This window comes from Acanthopagrus latus, chromosome 13 (assembly GCF_904848185.1).
Source record: "Acanthopagrus latus isolate v.2019 chromosome 13, fAcaLat1.1, whole genome shotgun sequence".
Taxonomy (NCBI): Eukaryota; Metazoa; Chordata; class Actinopteri; order Spariformes; family Sparidae; genus Acanthopagrus; species Acanthopagrus latus.
The window spans coordinates 13,566,844-13,584,769 of NC_051051.1; the positions used below are offsets into that span (position 1 = coordinate 13,566,844).

At 41.6% G+C, this 17,926-nt stretch overlaps 1 protein-coding gene across 6 annotated transcripts in view; it reads left to right on the top strand.

The window, feature by feature from the left end:
- The window catches only part of LOC119030930 (vacuole membrane protein 1-like), a 63,008-nt gene that overhangs the window by 11,831 nt on the left and 33,251 nt on the right, over positions 1–17,926 (top strand). For 4 of the 6 annotated variants that reach the window (XR_005078460.1, XM_037118898.1, XM_037118899.1 and 1 more), the window contains exons 5-7: positions 580–690; positions 13,082–13,324; positions 16,806–16,937. Coding sequence is in view for 5 of the 6 variants with exons in the window: in XM_037118898.1 (XP_036974793.1) it covers positions 580–690; positions 13,082–13,324; positions 16,806–16,937 (486 nt within the window). In the remaining variant the exon portion in view is untranslated. The remainder of the gene's footprint in view (positions 1–579; positions 691–13,081; positions 13,325–16,805; positions 16,938–17,926) is intronic. The other 2 variants (XM_037118902.1, XM_037118903.1) reach the window with 1 other exon arrangement.

Sequence of the window (17,926 nt, forward strand, 5' to 3'; positions counted from 1 at the left end):
TTTGTTGGGTTTCCTGGGAAATGGAGTCTTCAGTCAGAGCCCCTCTACCGTAAGTCCCCTCCCTCCTTCCCGTAATCTACACACTCCATGCTTCCTCCTGAAAACAACCTGCGTTGGCTCAAGGGAGGAGGTGCAACTGGAGTGATAGATGGAGTGATAGTGGTGGATGAAAAGGAGGAAGAGGAGCACAGAGAGAGATAGTGAGATCTTGGCTTGCCTTACTTTACTAGTTGTGTAAGAGCTGGCTGCCACCAAAAAGAATAATGGTGCTGTTCTTCTGTCAGTGTGCTGAACACTCCTACCCTACGGCTCTGTCTTCTAAACTCAACAACAACCTCTGTCTCTAAAGGTCTCTCCCCCACTCTCTTCCTCTCCCTCTCTTTCTCTACCACTCACTTGCCCTCTCCCACCCTTTAAGTGCCCTCTGTTTTGCACACTTTCCCTCTCGTACCTTCTCTCACTTCGTCTCTGTCCCTCCCCTCCTCTCTCTATGCCCCTCCACCCCCTTCTTGTTTTCCTCACACTCTGTGCATGTGTCTCTGCCATGTGGTTGACCGTCCCTCTCTCTGGCCTCTGCAGTATGTGCGCTACATGGAGAAGAAGACGCTGTGGTGTGCCTACTGGGTCGGCCTGGGCATCCTGTCCTCAGTGGGTCTTGGCACTGGCCTGCACACCTTCCTCCTTTACCTGGTAAGAAATGTTTTCTGAACTCTCCTCAACAAGCTGTCCGCCACTTTCACAGTGCAGTCATTCACTTGCCTGTGCATGTTTGTGACGGAGGTGAAACTAAAGCATAGTGCATGATGGTGGTGCAGTGACGCAGGTCTCAAAAGTCTGTGTCGGTGCTGTATTTGGGTTGTTGCTAAGGCTTTAGTGAAGCATTATTAAAAGCTTTTGGAGACTCCGTACGCATTTGCACATGTATATGTGAGTGTGTTCGTATGGGTTTGTGCGCGCATGCATTTCAGAGAGGGGCGGAGATTAATAGCCGCTGTGGTAGCCGCACTGTTTTGACAGGCAGTCCAGGAACAATCGCACTCACTGACCCCTTTGACTGAGTGCACATGAGGATAAAAACACTCTCCCTCCCCCTCTCGGAGTTCTTTCTCTTTCCTTTCTCCCCGCTCTCCTGCTCCCCACTGTGTCGCTCACTCTCACTTTCTCTTACACTCCCTCCCCTTACTTGTTCTCCTTTTTATGTCTCTCCTCTGCTTATGGTTCCCCCCCTTTACTCCCCCCATTCCTTCCACCTTCCTCTTTCGGTCTGTTTTTCACCCAACTCTCTGCGTTTTTTTGCTCTGTTTTTGAGCATAGGGAGGTGTTGGGTCTCTGCTGCTGATCAGATCACGTTCCCAAAACATCTGCTTGTCTTCGCTGCTCTGAGTCCATCTGTCATCAGGGAGTCCACTGTTGCACTCGTGTGCCCTTGCCCAGTGGAGCTGAACTGGAAACTTTGAAGTGCGTGTCCTCCATTCTGCTGTTTTTAAAAGCCAAACTCTGGCGCCCACAAATGTAATTTGAGAGTTTTTTTCATATCTCCCTCAGTGGCCCAGCTCCGTTTTTCAGATCATTTTAAAGGAGGATGTCGCCATCTAGTGAGCGTGGCTGCCACTGCAAGTTGTGGTGTCATTGGGTTCATGACAGAACTTGGTGCTCCGTGCTGGTCGTGCATTTTTTTTATAGAGTTTGACTGATACTGGATTCTCCGATACTGGTGCAGATATTTCTGGATTTGATATACTGATACATGATGTTTTGGCTTGGACATTCAAAGGAGATGTTTTAGAAATGTTACCTACATGCCTTTGAATAAAATGGCACTTTTATCCCAGCATTCTGTCCCATTTAATAGACATGTTGTAGGATGGACATACGTCTGAAATTGCATTTACATTACAAGACAGCAAAATATTGTAGGCTTGTACAGACTGAGCTGTTAGTGGCACACACTGGGATCAATTTTCTCAACAGACATCTAGCTTTAATGTAAAAAAAGTCTGTGTTCAGTGAGGATCATTTATTACTTTGAAGAATAATGTCTGTTATTGGCTGGTATATTTAATAAGAGTGTGGCCTAATATTGGCCTGAGTTATTAGTCTGTCCATATTTGTTTATGTAAGGAGCTCTGTCTGATCTAGTATCTGCTCCCTGTCCTCCTCAACGTTGGCCTAAACCACAAGTAAGAAGCACAAAACTGACCTCAGAGAATTATAATTATATATCTTCTTTCCTGTAGAATTCCTGTTGAAAGGAGCCATGGAGATTCCTCGTTGTTTTTTTAGAATTCTGGGTGCTGACAGATATTTTTGACAATAAAGTTTAAGAGCTACTGTGGTAAGTGAACAGTGGAGTGTGCCAGCAGACATGTTGTCCTGCTTTGAGAAACTAGGACTGGGTCAGTGATAATAACTGGGTCAGGCAATTTCAGAGCACTTGCTAAGATGTCCCTTCAAACTTACCAGTGTAACACTTGCAGCTTGACCTCTCTGGCACTGTTTTTCTTCCTGTCCATAAGACTCAATAATATGCTAGAAATGAGAACTGAATTGTGCCTGGGTGTTTACCAGCTCTTGACTTTGATTTACACTCATGTCAACATTTGGAAAGAACGCTTGGAAAGAAACCTTTAATTGCACAGCCTTTCATCCAGTCTACAACTCGGTGAAAGACATTCAGGCCTATTCACTTTAGCATGCCAAAGTGTGAAAGAGTAAACTGTGGGCAGAACTCTAACAGTTAGTTGATTAATTCATTATTTGACAGTTTAAATGATTGGTTTCACCTGCCCAACCTACTTCCTCTTCTGTGACAGCTACTCACTTCCTTCTAGTTTTGGTCTGTTGGTCAGAGAAAGCACATTTTTCAGTAGTTCCTGACTTTTCATGGACCAAACGACTTATCCAGAAAAAAATATTTGGGACCTTGATGAAATTTACTGTTACCTGCAGCCAGACCTGACTATTCCCATACCAAAATAATCCTTGGTTGCACCTGCAGCCCTTGATTACATTCTGCACTTTTGTATATTAAAATTAAATCTACCATGATTATGTGCTGTCATTAGATACGGAGTAGAGAAATTATTTCAATCAATTCATTAATAATAGAAATACATTTAAGCTGTTGTATTTGTAAATAACTAAGAGGTAAATTGTCAAAAAAGATGTTTGTAACTGACCCAAGTCTTTGATAATAACAGCCACTAGAGGGTGCCAGTGGTCTTCAGATGATGATGATATACCAGAAAAATCAGTGCAGACTGATATTGTAATATACTACATCTGATGATTCATATATTGTCTCTGTGGCAAATCAAGATTAGAACAGGGAGTTAGAGAGAAATATTTGGATTTGGTTATTTGTTAAATAACCAAACGTGACGTTTAAGCTGAAATACTCTACAATAAATGTCATTATTGAATGGCATAGTGGACCATAAAACTACCAACAAATGTATTTAATAGACTCCAGTTTTTCTGGTCACATTTCAACAGCGTTTCTTTGGTGATTCCCACTTTATTGTAAGTTGAAGAAATTAATGAATGCCAGCTATTAAGTCTAATAACGATTAAGGTCCTCTGGATTGCTCCTTTCACATGACATAACATGTGACTCTGTGTTGTCATGTGACTTTTTCTGCTTTCCAGCTGTCATCATGTGTCTGTCCCTTTGTGTGACTTATTTAAAGGACTTAACTCCTTGATTGGACCGAATTCTCTAATTTCCTCCAGTTACATTAAACTGCTGCTCACATTTTTATCTGCCAGCATTGACTTCTGTGAACGGGGCACTGCTAAAAGGGCTCCATTTAACCGCTGTATAAGTAATATTATGATGTTTTACTGCTAATCGGTTGTGTTAGAAGTTATGATCCCACATCATATATTAACAGCACCTTAGTAGTTGGCAGGAAACAGTAAACATTTAGATGAGAGGACTGCAGAGTTACCAGCAGAGGGGGCTGCAGAGTCACTAACAAGCAAACCATTCCAGTCAATGAAACCAGAGCAGAAGTGGCAGCTCTCCTGTTACCTGACATGGGCAATTGCTGCCCTGTGTCTCCTTGCTGTGTTTGCATCCCGCTGAGACTGCGGGAGATCATTGTACATGGACAGGACTGGTTATTGGAGAAAGATAAAACCTGGCAACTCGAGCGTAGAAAAGAAAAAAAGCACACTTCTTGGCACACCATCAAGTGTATTTTATCCAGCTGCTCTGAGGGAAGGAGGTAGTGGGTGGGTCCTCATAATACAGACCATGAAGACAATAAAATCACGCAGGAACACTGGAGGGATCTCATTTCGGCAAGGGCTGAGAAGACGAGGATCAACACACACACGCACATGTACGCACTCAGAAAGTCCTGCACCTGCATATGTATGCGCCATAATGATTGTGAAGATCACAAATATGAGTGCAACTGGCTTTCATCCCCACTTAAGTTTTTAAGTATTTGTTTTTTAGTGACAACTAGTGTCACTGCCCTCCATAAATCCTCTTTTAACTGAGAAGGGGTTACAGATGAGTGTGACTCTTGAAAGCTTGGGAATGCTGTAAATATTTTAGAAGAGAGCTCATCTGAGTCATACACCATTAAATTACTTTCAGTAATAGCTGTTGCCATTAAGTCATTATGGGCAGCATGAAAATTGTTGTGCTCAACGTTAAATCAACAGCAACAAAGAATTAAAGTCATTATAATTGAAGCCGCGCACGTTGCTGTTTACATAATAGCAACTAGGGTAGTCTTTTTTTTTTTTCCTCTCCCTCTTGGCTTTGAGCTGTTTTATGAGCGAGAGGTGTACATGATGTGTCTTTCTGGGAGCAGAAATGTCAGCAACCACTGAGGAAAAAACAGCTGTCCTATGGCATAACACAAAATCTAACCATGTTTGTAGCTTGTTTATGACTCACGATTTACAGTCCCTTGTCATTCAAAGAAATAAACCAGTGGCTCAACTAAATAAAGGAACATTGTGAATTTTCTATATTCAGTTTTTTTTAGGATTGCTAAATTATAGGTTGCCGATGAGGTTTGTGTAGAATATACAGATTTTCCCCTGCAAACCCCCTAAAATTAAGTTTTGACTGTTGGCAATTACCAGGAGCACAGCTTTAATTAGCGCCAGCTATCGCTGTAAGTGCCGAGCAGGTTTGAGAGTGAGGCGTCCACACACTGTCCCTGCACTGTTGTTGCTATAACACTCACACACACCCTGCTGTACAGGTCCCTAAAGTTCTCCCGCTAAAAAAAATGCCGTTATACAGTTAAGTGCAGTTCGCCCACGCGTTCACAGTCTGACAAGAATATGTGGGTGAGGGAAACTCGGTCACAGCATGGCAGGGTACCGGACAAAGGAGTGTGTGTGTGTGTGTGTGTGTGTGTGTGTGTGTGTGTGTGTGTGTGTGTGTGTGTGTGTGTGTGTTTTGCACTACTCGTCACTCACCTGACCATCGTCTTTTAAGCTGACGAACAAGCAAACAATAGGGCACCTTCACATCCACAAAGACAGAAACCTGGTTGCTTTGTTTGATTTGTGACTCATACTCCTGCAGGTCTGCAAGTCCTGGACTAAACTTTCCACCATTCAAAAGTTTTTTAGGTTTTTTTTTTTTTTTTTTTTTTTTTCATTCTTTCTTTGTTTTTTGTTTTTTTTTGTTTTTTTTTATTTTGATCACTTGAAAACACTTTATTAGAGAGTTGTCTCTAAATTAAGAGCTGATAAGGTTCCGGGGCAACTCTTCAGAAACAGTTTAATTTAGTCTGATAGTTGCTGGCATACTACATATATAAACATAACTAAGATATTAATTCAGGAATCTTCCTGACCTCTCTGTGCGTGCTCTCGGTGTCAAACATAACTCGACAAAGCATAATCACTCCTCTGTTCGCCAAGGTGAGAATTGATACCTTGCATGCATGTCACCTGGAACATGAGTGACACATCAGGATCAAGTTCAGTAGTTCTTTGAAAAGCTGAAAAGCTACTCTTGACTCACCACTGGCTCACAGTAATGGATCTCTCGCTTTAACTCCAACACCTCTTAAATTAAATCTGAAGCCATTCATTTTTAACTACATCTAGATAGTATGTCAGAACTTTATCGCTCGGATTTGATCCTCCCACTACTGAACAGGCAGTATTACTTACATACCATAAAGATACGTTAGTTGGGAATTTTACACTGGTAAATCATGCGTCTGCAGCTGCTCATGAGGGCAATGATCTAACTTTGGGTTTAAATTTGAAATACCGCAAAAGGGTTTTTACTTCCTTTGGCAAAAACAGCACAATTGCCTTTTAAGTAATTCATTTGCTTCCTCATAAGGTTGGCGACATGGATCTGCCCAAGCGTCTTGTGACTTACTCATCTTCACCAAACTCCTTTAGCGATGAATACCAGAGAGATGTGTAAATGATAGATTTGTGTGTGTGTGTGTGTGTGTGTGTGTGTGTGTGTGGTGTGGTGTTTCTAATAGCATCTCAATCTTAACTGTCACACTCCAACCATCCAAGGCATGCGTCTGTCTGTCTGTGTCTTGGAGACCCCAGGAGTCCTGCTAATACCAAGTACAATAACCAGTCGCTCTAAAACACACACACACACACACACACACACACACACACAGAGCCCACAGGAAACCAGTCCTGGGCCAAAGTGGGCTTAGAGTGTAGCCTGCCTGGAATGGCACCAACAACAAGCCAAACCTGACCAGACCAAACCAGAGCGCTGCTGGCAGACTGTAGGTGTTGAAGTTATTTGAAGAACAGTTTTGTTATGAAATTCTGCTATAAAGTTCACCAAGTGCTTTTCAGTTACCCATCACACCATCCGACATCGTCAAGTGACTCTGTGTAGCTGTTGTTTCATCGGCCTCCTTTTTATCCTGATGGACTTTTTTCCAGCACCAAAATTTTGTTTCCCCGCAGTATTTTAGTGGCCAAAGTGAAATACACTCAATGGTGCTTTGGTCTAATCCATCTGAAACATCATCACACTTTGCTTTAGATTTTAGGTTGTGCTGGGTTTTTTTGTTTGTGTTTTTTTTGTTTGTTTTTTTTTTTTTCATTTTGATAAGGGCTGCAACAAACATGACATGCATTTCCATTTTTGATTTATCTGCAGTTAATTTTCACAATCTATACAATGGGGGGAAAAAATCACCCTCATTTTTAAGGTTAAATCTTAAAAATGCTCACCTTGTCCATCTGAAACCAAAAGAGATATATTCACTATCATGAAAATCAAAGAGAAGCAGCAAATCCTCACAGATGAAACCATAGAACATCACTGATGAGACTAAATGATTCATTGATTATTAACATAGTTGCAATTTAAATGAATTTATCAATTTGTTTTGCATATTAATTGCAATTTCTATACATATTATGTAATCTATGTTTTGTGCACATTTTACATTAATATGTAACTATAGAGTAAGCATATATCACTGTAAACACTGGTTTTTGACAAATAAAGTACTGCATACATCAGATTTTGTTAATTCAGAGCTTTTTTATTTGCCATTATTTTATTTGAACTGGTATTTTCCTGGCCATATTAGGATGGCAGAAGAGAAATTAAAAGTTGCAAAAGCTGATGAAACTAAAGAATCATTAGAAATAGTTATTGTGACTCATATTGACCACTATTCAGTTAAGTCATTGTAAAATGAAAAAACATGTATATCTAATTTTACTTTTTGAATCTATACAGTGTTAGGTTATTGAATTTACATTTGTAAGCCCTGAATTTGCATTAGATATTAAGTCAGTTTCAAACCATTTAAGTTGAGATGAATGCTTTGTCTTTAGTCCATCACTCAGTGGGGGGTCAGATTGATTCTGTCTGCTAGTTTGGGGGTAAGTTTCTGAACATGAATTCATATGGTGAAACCACATGGATAAATCACTGAGACCAGCCCCCCAAGAAACCTCCAGCATCTCACAGTCTGTCACAGTGTGTTTGTGTGTGTGCTCGCCACCCACTTCTAAACACCCCCTGCCCCTCCTCTCTGTCTCTGCTCCATCACTGGCCTCAGTCCAGCATTCGCTTACCTCCCTCAGAGAGCCTGACCAGGGCTTCTTCATAACGAACTAACCTCTAATGTTTGTTCTGCTTTGCCTCCAGCAGTCTCCCACTGTAAGAAGCGGTTAACAGGTTATGCTAGCCGGACCGTGTCTAATGTGCTTAAATGGCCCTTGACAACCACAGCAACCTGTTAATGACTGGACCGTCCTGTGGTCGTGGTCACTGAGAACTGGTCAGTTTATGGTCACCCATTAATGTCTGGTTTGGAGCTTCAGAAGCAACTACATTTGCCACCATAAACTCAAGAGTAGTATACACCATGACTGGTGTCTGGGGCGATTATGGGTTGCATCTTGTAGTTTGTCATGATTAAAAACCATACATTAAGGGATTGTACACAATTTTCCTTTACAATATGCATCTCTTTAATTTGCAGTAATTTAAAATGTTGCCTTGCACAGAACAGTTGAATATGGAAGACAGGCTGGTACACATTTACAGACAGCTGACATCTGAAATCTGTCATCTGCTGTCTGCTTCCTAATGGGAATTTACTAGTTTTTGATACGTGATACGATTTCACATGACTGCATTCAATCCACTGCATCTGTCTAAGTGTACAGAGTGAACTAGTAGTTCTAATTAAAAAATGTAAAAAGCTCCCTTCTTGCACAATCTGCATTCCAATTCAAGTCATCACGCCTACACTGGTGTGATATGCTGTGTGTGTGTGTGTGTGTGTGTGTGTGTGTGTGTGTGTGTGTGTGTGTGTGTGTGTGTGTGTGTGTGTGCGCTTGTGCGTGTGTGTCTGCTGAGTTGATGCAGATATCTCTGTCAGTGTGACACACAAGGTCACACAAAAGAATGTATTGTATTATTTTTCAAGTATTTTAACAATTCAAGAATATTCTCAGAGAGGCGCTGGATACTGTCGGCCAGAGAAGGTGGTTGACTGTCCATGTCAGCAGCTCATCTCAGCAGAAGCTATTGGCCAACCAGCTTTCACATCCTCCTTCAGAGGGCACATTGACGCACACTTTGTTCTTGCTGTGGCGCTCAGAGGAAGCTCCTTTCCGTTCATGTGCTTTAGTAACAGCCACGCTCATTGCCAATCCCTGTCCCATGTCCAGGATAGAGGTGAAGGAACAGTTTACTATACATACAACAGTTGTTGTTGATGTTGTTTTAATGCATTGTCACACGTTATTCAGCTCCTTCTACACAGCCTTTGTTTGTGCATGGCTAAATTTCTTGCTGCGTCACCTTACCAGTTGTACAATAGTTGAATATCATGAATGAGCAGGAATGTGTATCACATCTCTTATGTGTTCCTGTGCAAGCGTATTTGACACCATGCACGAAACTGACAAAATGGGTACCCACTTGAAAATTCCTCCACTGGACTAAATGTGGTGAATTAGTCCACAGGGTACCTTTTAATTCAAGACCCATTCAGTAGTGATTAGCATTAAAGAGGAATAAAGTATTCAATATGCCCTTCAGTAATTTAACTCATCATTCTAGACAGCATTTTAACCATCAGGAAATTACAGTCTATGATAGATATGGATGTTCCGGAGGGCTAGCCAAACAAGAACAACATTACCTACCTGCAAAGGTTAAATACCACAGCCCATCTGATGACCTGTTGATCCCATGCTGGCTTTAATTGCTTCCCGTCATTGTATCGGTTCCCAAATAGGTCTGTCTTCTGATGTTAACCTGCTTCTGTCTATCAGATTAGCAAAAACATTTTCTGATCTCCAAATTTCACACTGTGCTGTAAAGGTTAAAGGACAAGCAGATCTTGTCATGGAAACAAACTGAGATCCACTTCACTGAAAAATGCTGTGTTCACTGAAAAACAGTAGGTAATTGCAGCTGTAATTTATCACGGAAGTGGTGGTGAAAAAGTTAACCACATGTGCTTTAATCACTTAAGGTTACTGTCCACTGCAGGTAATGCCAAAATCACCCAGAATCCCATAGAGAAACAGCTTTTAGGGACTATTCCTATGTTTTGACTGTGTGCTCCTATTGCTGTATAGTGATAATATATTGTCACCACACATACTGACACTGAGCTGTGTGTGTGTGGATGTACTCATACCCAAAAGAGGGGATCCCACTCGTTTTGGAGGCCAGGCGTTGGTTTCTGCATGTTGCCACAGGAATGCTAGCAATGTTGCCTCCATTGTGGATCCCATCAGGTCAGAGAGAGCGACTTTAGGCCTCTTTCAGTACTGGTGTGTATTTTAGTGGCTGCAAATATCCCCAACATTTGGCAAATCTCAAATTAGACAAGGAGGAGGTGGAATAGTTATTTTAGCATAGACACATAAACCCATCACCACTAATTTGTTTATTGTAAACAGTGTGTACGAGGAAAAAAAAATGCTTCCTGCACTGCAGTGTATTTTGTATTTTCGTCCTGATATTAATCATCTATCATATCTCCCTAGAATATGAAATGTGTGCTTGTGTGTCTCTTTTAAGTCAGAAACAAAAGGAAATAGATGGAAGTTACCTGGATATGGTGGGCTGGGCTGCAGACTAACAGTGAGCCACCTGAACAACCGGAGATGACTAGGCTTTTGTGTAAGGTGAGAAGCAGTGACACAGCATTAGACAGAAAGAGTGAGGGAGAGCAGGTACTGGGAGTCACGCAACACTTTTCTGTAGGCAACCTGTATGTGTGTGTTTGGTAAACACACATTACCTGAGAAAGAGTCGGAAGGTGTGTCTAAGAGGTATATAGTCTTTCTTGGCCAGAAACACTCTGCTTGTGGAATCTGTCTGTGTGCAAGCATTGTGTTTTTGTATGTTTGGATGTCAGTGCGTTGAAATCCCACTGGAGAGTCAGTGGAGAGGAAATGAGACTGGGGTATATCCAGACTGATGCAGTCAATGCTGGGAGTTCTCCCTCTGGGTCGATTAAGATTTTTCCATTAGTCTAATGCTTTTGTAAGAAAAGAGTGTGAACAAGCTCTGTGTGTGTGTGTGTGTGTGGTTTTTTAAAGATAATATCGTAGCATCAATAAAATGTTACAATCTCCTATTTCCTAATACTGAGTATGTAGAAACTAATATGTGTCATTTAAAGGGAGTGCACAACTTTTCTGTTTCCTTTTGCCTCACACGCCACTGTCCTGCCCTCCCACGTCCTGTCCTGTCCTGCCTTGTCCCATTCAGGTCCGGAAGTTCCAGCCCCACCCCGGGTTTGCCAGATCGTTTTGGCGCTGCATTGCGTAATGCCAAACTGCCCCCGTGCGTCACTGGGAGCACCCTTCCTACACACACATACGCATGAGTGTAAACACATGGAATAGACAGAGTACACAGGGCTGGCTTTTCATCGGCCCACTCCATGGACCTGCCTTTATTTGCAGGGATCACACAAGTGTTACTGACTTGTTTGATCATTTCAGATATATCTAGGTCATTGATCAGTGTGGAGCATGTGATGACACAGAGGAAATGCAAAGTTAGATGACCTTTTCTTCCTGGCCAGATCCTGTTCTGTATGAAACTTAATCAGACATTGTGTTCACAGATGATATTATCAACCTTATTGTCATGATATGTCAGTGAAGAATGACCAACAGTCATTTGTACAAATACAGTAGTTTCCTTGTTCCTCTCAGTCAACAGTTTAATAACTGAATTCATGCTGTAAGAAGAGCATATCTTTTTTACAGGAACTATTACACTTTTTGTTCTCTGTTCTGTTCTACAAGACAGCACTTGATCGAATTTGACCTTTGCTTTTACAAAAATAGGAAATTAAATTACTCTTGAAAACAGGTGTGCTACATGAAATTACCCTTGAAAACAGGTGTGCTACATGAAATTACCCTTCAAAACAGTTGTGTTAAATGAAATTCAACCATTTATAAATAAGTCAAACTATTTTGTTTGGAAGCAATGGAATGTGAAATTGCTCCTCTTTAAAATGATCGAGGTGCAATTAGATAAAAGACCAATGCTGGTAGGCACTTTATTTCAGAATGCCAGAAGGGTGTTGAAATGGAGATTTCCACTCATATATGTTCATTTATTTATTTCTCCGTGACTGAGTTGAAATTTGAGTGTTCATGTGTGTGTGGGGCCTCAGGAGTTTCTCTACTCAGCAGCATTGTGGATTTCGGTATGACTTGTTTTATGGTGTGCCGAGTCAAGAACACAAAGGCGGCATCTCAATAAACTTTGACCACGCACCAGAAGTCCAACCAGCACCTCTCTTCCTTCCTTTGATTCCTTTGTTTTCTCACTGGAAGCCTAATTGACATGAGCAAATAAACAAGAGTCAGAAATGTAAACCAGACCAGGACCTATCAAAGACAGCGGGTCCTTAAGTATGCTAATGTCTCATTCATACAAAAGGAACAGTCAAACGTGAATAAATTCTGTCCTGAGAGAGTCCCTGTTTAAAATCAGCTTCTTTTCCTGTTGCTTTTTCTCTATAATTTCTTTCCTGTGTGTGTGTGTGTGTGTGTGTGTGTGTGTGTGTGTGTGTGTGTGTGTGTGTGTGTGTCACCTGGGAAAGGTGACTGGGGAAGTGGTTTCAATACCCCAGCTTTGGTTTCCACCTTAGATTATTTCCACCCGGGGCCCTCCACACTTTATCCGTTGAAACTCTGATTCTCTTGTATGGTTTGAAACAGCATTAAGCAGCCTTTTGCATAACAATTCAGCATCATAGTTATGTGTTTTTCACCATTTCTAATGGCCTATTTACTCATATAGAAAGGAAAACAGAGGGTTCACTGTTATAGCTTACAGGGAAAAGCAGAGGAAGATTTCCATTGCTGTAGGAACAAGGAGACAGAGCTTGTACTGGCCCACATATAACTGTCTTCAGTATTTGACTCACTGCTGTCCCTTTCTCTCTATGCTAATACTAAAGTGGTCTTCTTCTGACTCAAAACTACTTCCAACAGGTGGACTCACTCCCACACTATTTTTCACTCCCCTCTCTTTTTGTCTTTTCTTCCCCTTTGTCCGCTTTTCTCTCTGCCTCTCTGTCTTTCTCTCTATATTTCTAAGGGACCACACATAGCATCAGTGACCTTGGCGGCCTATGAATGTGGCTCAGTGGATTTCCCCGAGCCACCCTATCCAGACCAAATAGTCTGTCCCCAGCAGGAAGCCCCAGCACCAGGCTCTGATGCTGAGCAGGTGGGCGTGGAGGCTGCGGGGGTGGACAAGTTGGTGGGATCAGCAGCCATCCATGGAAGCATCTCTCTCTGGACTATCATCTCTAAAGTCCGCCTGGAAGCTTGTATGTGGGTGAGTGGCCATTACACACTGGCTGTGCATACTATATACAGCAAAAGAACAAGCAATTGCGGGATCTACAAAGAGTTAAGTTTCTACAAGCATTTCATGGCTCAGTTTTGGTCCCAGTTTGCAGTGACTTTGCAACAGTGAAATATTGTTTGTCAGGTGAAAGCCTGAGATCTTCTAAATACATGTTTAAATTTATCCAGTGTGTTTTGAAAGTTGTTAATTGAGCACAAGGGTGTTAGAAACATTAATATTACCTAAATCGAAGAGGCAGGGTTAAGCAATGTTTGTCAGGGACTCCAAATTTCAAGAGAAAATCAGTCCACTAATTCTTTTGTTAGTTAACATGCAATAATACTTTGGCAAGAACAATAGATGAAAACTTGCTCATGTATGTGTATTCTCCCTTTCTTAAGGTTTGTTACAACAAATTACATACATCTTTTAGATCTCCACCATTACCTCGTGAAAGACCATGTGGTCCCATGCCCTAATTTTACAATCCCTCATGTGGCTATTAATCACTTAACATTATTTATTATGCAGTGCTTATACCAGTAAAGGCTCAAGGTTAGAAATAATACAACGTTGCATTCACGCTGTGGGTGCAAATGTCTTCATTGATAACTCATTTGCTTGGAAAACCCCAGCCCTAGTGAATTTCCCCTATGCTTTGTCAGTGGTTTCACACCTCTAACCAGCCTTGTGGCTGACAAGAAAGATGAAATACTTTCAGTCTACGATCTTAACGGAAAAATGTTTTCAACGCTTTATAGTAGAATTAAATCAAAAATAAAATGCGTAACAAAAAATAGAGATTCCATTTGAATGTTGGACTTTGACAAAGAACAGCCCTCTAGCTGGGTTTTTAGTTACACTTAGACTGGGGCTCTGATGGTTTATCAATGACTCACACATGTCTCATTGTTACTATGAAACCTCTGGTTTGTACTTGTGTCACACACACATTAAAAACAAGAACAGATATGAGCCATAGTGACATAGATGTCACACCCCTTTGTTGATTTCTTTGTAATCACAGTAGCTATCATGTCTTCTGCTATTTCCTTTTTTGATTGCAACAAAGGCAGAACTGCTGAACTTTGAGAAAAGAGAACTTGGTCACCAACACATGATATGAGCTTTAACAGTCTTTGTTATCTGTTTCCTTGTTCTGCGTTATGTGGAAGGGACTGAGGTGAGAGTGAGGGAACTTGTTCACTATAGGGGAACTTTAAAGCAACCAGCGGTCTTTCCAGAATGTGCTCTCTACCGTCATCAGTCTATAGGCCTCATTATTGTCTGCAATACATAAAACTATATGTGCATATTTTCAAATTAATTCATTAAAAATTATGCTGTGATACTATGGTCCTCACAGTTTACACCCTGTAATCAGTATATGTTGTTATAGGAGACACACTCCCATCTTATACTCTGTTTAGCGCGCATGTGTGTGTGTGCAGGCACACGAATCCTGCATGTAAAAAAAAAAAGTCTGCATGTTTGATTTGTTGGTGCAGCATATTAGTTATTCTGGTTTAAACAGGAGTCGAATTTTCTCTAAGCCAAATGCTCAGAGGTGTGATATCGGAGTGTGTGTGTGTGTGCCACCCAATCCCTTTGGATTCTCCACCATCCGGTCACCACCACACCCATGTAACCCCAGCCTGGCATGGCTTCAACTTGCTTGTCAGCTCTACAGTTGGAGACACCTGTTGTGCTCAGGGTTTCAAAGCACCCACGCCAGTGTTCCCCCTCCTGCCAGCCACCCATCATCCGGATACGTTGATGAGACATTGCCCTCCCCACCACTACTACCACTACCTCTTCTCCTCCTCTCTCCTTTCTCTTTCCTCCTTTCTTTTTGTCTTTTTTGTTCCCTCTTGAAGCCTCTCTGTCCACTACTGCAGCTCCCTTAAGTGCTCCACTTCAAACACCACCTCTGTGCAGGTGGACGTATTTCGCTGCCCCCTTATACAAACACACACACACAGGCGCATGCACGCTCACAAACAGAGGCAGAGCTATTGAATGGAGCAGCTGCCAGGGAGATTAGGGCACGTCTCCATTATGAGAGAAAACTGGCAGATTTCATCAAAGGCTGCAGTGTTAACAAGAGAACAGGGTGTCCAGATTAAAGATGCAGTCTGCCAGGTTTTGGGATAGCACCGCCTCCTGAGAATGATTGTTTGGGCTTGTTGTCGCTGCCATGGTTGCTAACTACTCACTAATCATCTTCTGGCTCAACTATCCCTCTATATACAACTAATGTGGCTGTAATTAGTTAGTTATGTTGTTCTGTGAGAGAGATTGAAGCTGTGATTTTGTGTGTGTTCCACATAAAGAACTGAATTTCACTTCGACAGCTTCATATTTTCTCAGTGCTGTTGAGCAAAGGATGTAAAGGATGTGTTGGGGCTTGAAACTGTATGTCATCTTCTGTAATTGTAACTTACATTAACTGTATCCTTTGCATCTTCTCTCATCCCCCTTGCACCCTTACTCTCCCCCTGTGCCTGGAAACATTAAAGTAATGAGCTGTGAGCAACTCCAAAAACACTGAATTTCTTGGCGGCCGTTTTCATTGTGTTAATTAAGTCTGTAGCCCTCACCCCCTCACTCCCCCCGTCCGCATGTTTTGGCGGTATGAACTTGGTGAACCGACCAAGTGCTGAGGATTTATATCCCTCAAATCACTTCCGGTTTCTTCCTGTTAAGCCCCCCTCAATCACTCAGGCTCCTGCGCTTTATAGCTACAAGCTCCTTTTGGCTGTTAGATATTGATATCTTGGTTCCTTTAGACCCCCCTGGGCTTGTTAGCACTTCTTAAATTTTCCAGAAACGCTGCATTCCACATGTCCAAGTGGATTGGAACATAGCAGTTAGCGGCGCAGTGTGTTGATATGCTGTTTAGAGGTGGCATCTGGTTTTTCACCTTCCCCTAGCCTGTGTTTTATGTATCCATGATCGTTTAATAATCTGTGGGATTTTCGTTCTCGTAAATCCTTTCCGTTTTATTCCCATTAAGGGCTCTGATCGCACAATCCCAGACGTCAAGCGGTGCAAGCTCCTTTGGAAAGTGGATATTGATATTTTTGCTCCATTAACCCCCCAGGAGCCATGTTCACATGCTTGTTATGATAATTAGCATTATATTACGACAAATACAGCATTTTTACAACCAAACTACTCAATGCATAATAAAAAAAAGGATTGGTTTTAAAAAGTAATAAAATCAGCCACAGCCTCTTAATACAATTTGATAAACAAATAAACAACCTGCATGCGCATAACAACTAACATCTCTCTTTCTCTTTCTTAAAGCTATGTTTAATTCAGCTTTATTGGCATGATGGGACAGAATCCTGTGTTGCCAGAACAACACACAAAAAAACATCACGTCAGTTCTCTAAATATGAGCAGCTGAGCAGCAGCAATTAAAAATCTCTGTATGTATGTGTCTCTGTTTGTGTGTATGCAGGGCGCAGGAACAGCTATAGGAGAGCTTCCTCCCTATTTCATGGCGCGGGCAGCACGGCTGTCTGGAGCTGACCCAGACGACGAGGACTACCAGAGGTTTGAGGAGATACTGGACCAGACCCAGTCTGCTCAGGTGACACACCGCTCCTAGCATCTTCTTCACCTACTCCATCACCTCTGTTATCTAACTCCCCTTTCTCATTCTTTCTTCGCTCTCCAAACCTCACAACCACCACCGTCTTGTTAAATGCACAGTAAGTTACTAGTGTTCTCTCAATCAGACTACCATTGCTACATGAGTTGGGCAAAACGTTCACAGAGGAGCTAATGTTTTCAATTCTTATTCGCCTCTTGTTAAAATCACATTCGCAGACTTCCTAACTTACTGTTAGGAAGTTACCTCTTACTGTTTCCCAGAAGAAATCGTACATATCTTATCTTTACTTCTAACTACCACGTCATTCTCACCTCTCTGCTTTGTGGCAGTTACACACTTATTCTTTATCACCCTGTTGCACTTGTACCGTTTCCTTTCTAATTTTGTACAGGCTTTTCATCAGACCTATCTGTCCTGACACAGACTTTATCCTCAGGAATGTTTTTCTCTCTCCAGCAGTGTGGGTCAAACAGTCAGACAGGTCAAGTGCAGTACAACAACTGCTGCTATGAGTGGTTTTGAACTTTACAACAGCCTCACTTACCGCTGCATTTGCAGATATACTGTAGCACACAGGCAACAAATAAATCCTGTTTTTTAATGAGGATATGAATAAGATATCGGGTGTAACTTGATTGATTCCGAGGAACATTTATTTTTGCCAACAGTATGTCTTTTTTGGTTTTCTGAATGGATTGCATATAGGATTTATAGTTTAGATGTGAGCTGTTCCGTAGTGGCATGCTGTCTTCGTTAGTGTAGTAATTTCAAAAAGAACAGTGCCTAAAAAGTGTATATATAAGACCATGTTTGTGTGTCTATCTGAAGAGAACAAAAAAGTCATTTATTCTGGAATTTATTCATGGTTCCTCCAGTTCTACAATACATTTTTTCTGTAAGCTGTTAAACAGATGTACACTGTTGATAACCTGAACTCATTTTGTTTATAGATAGATAACACTTTT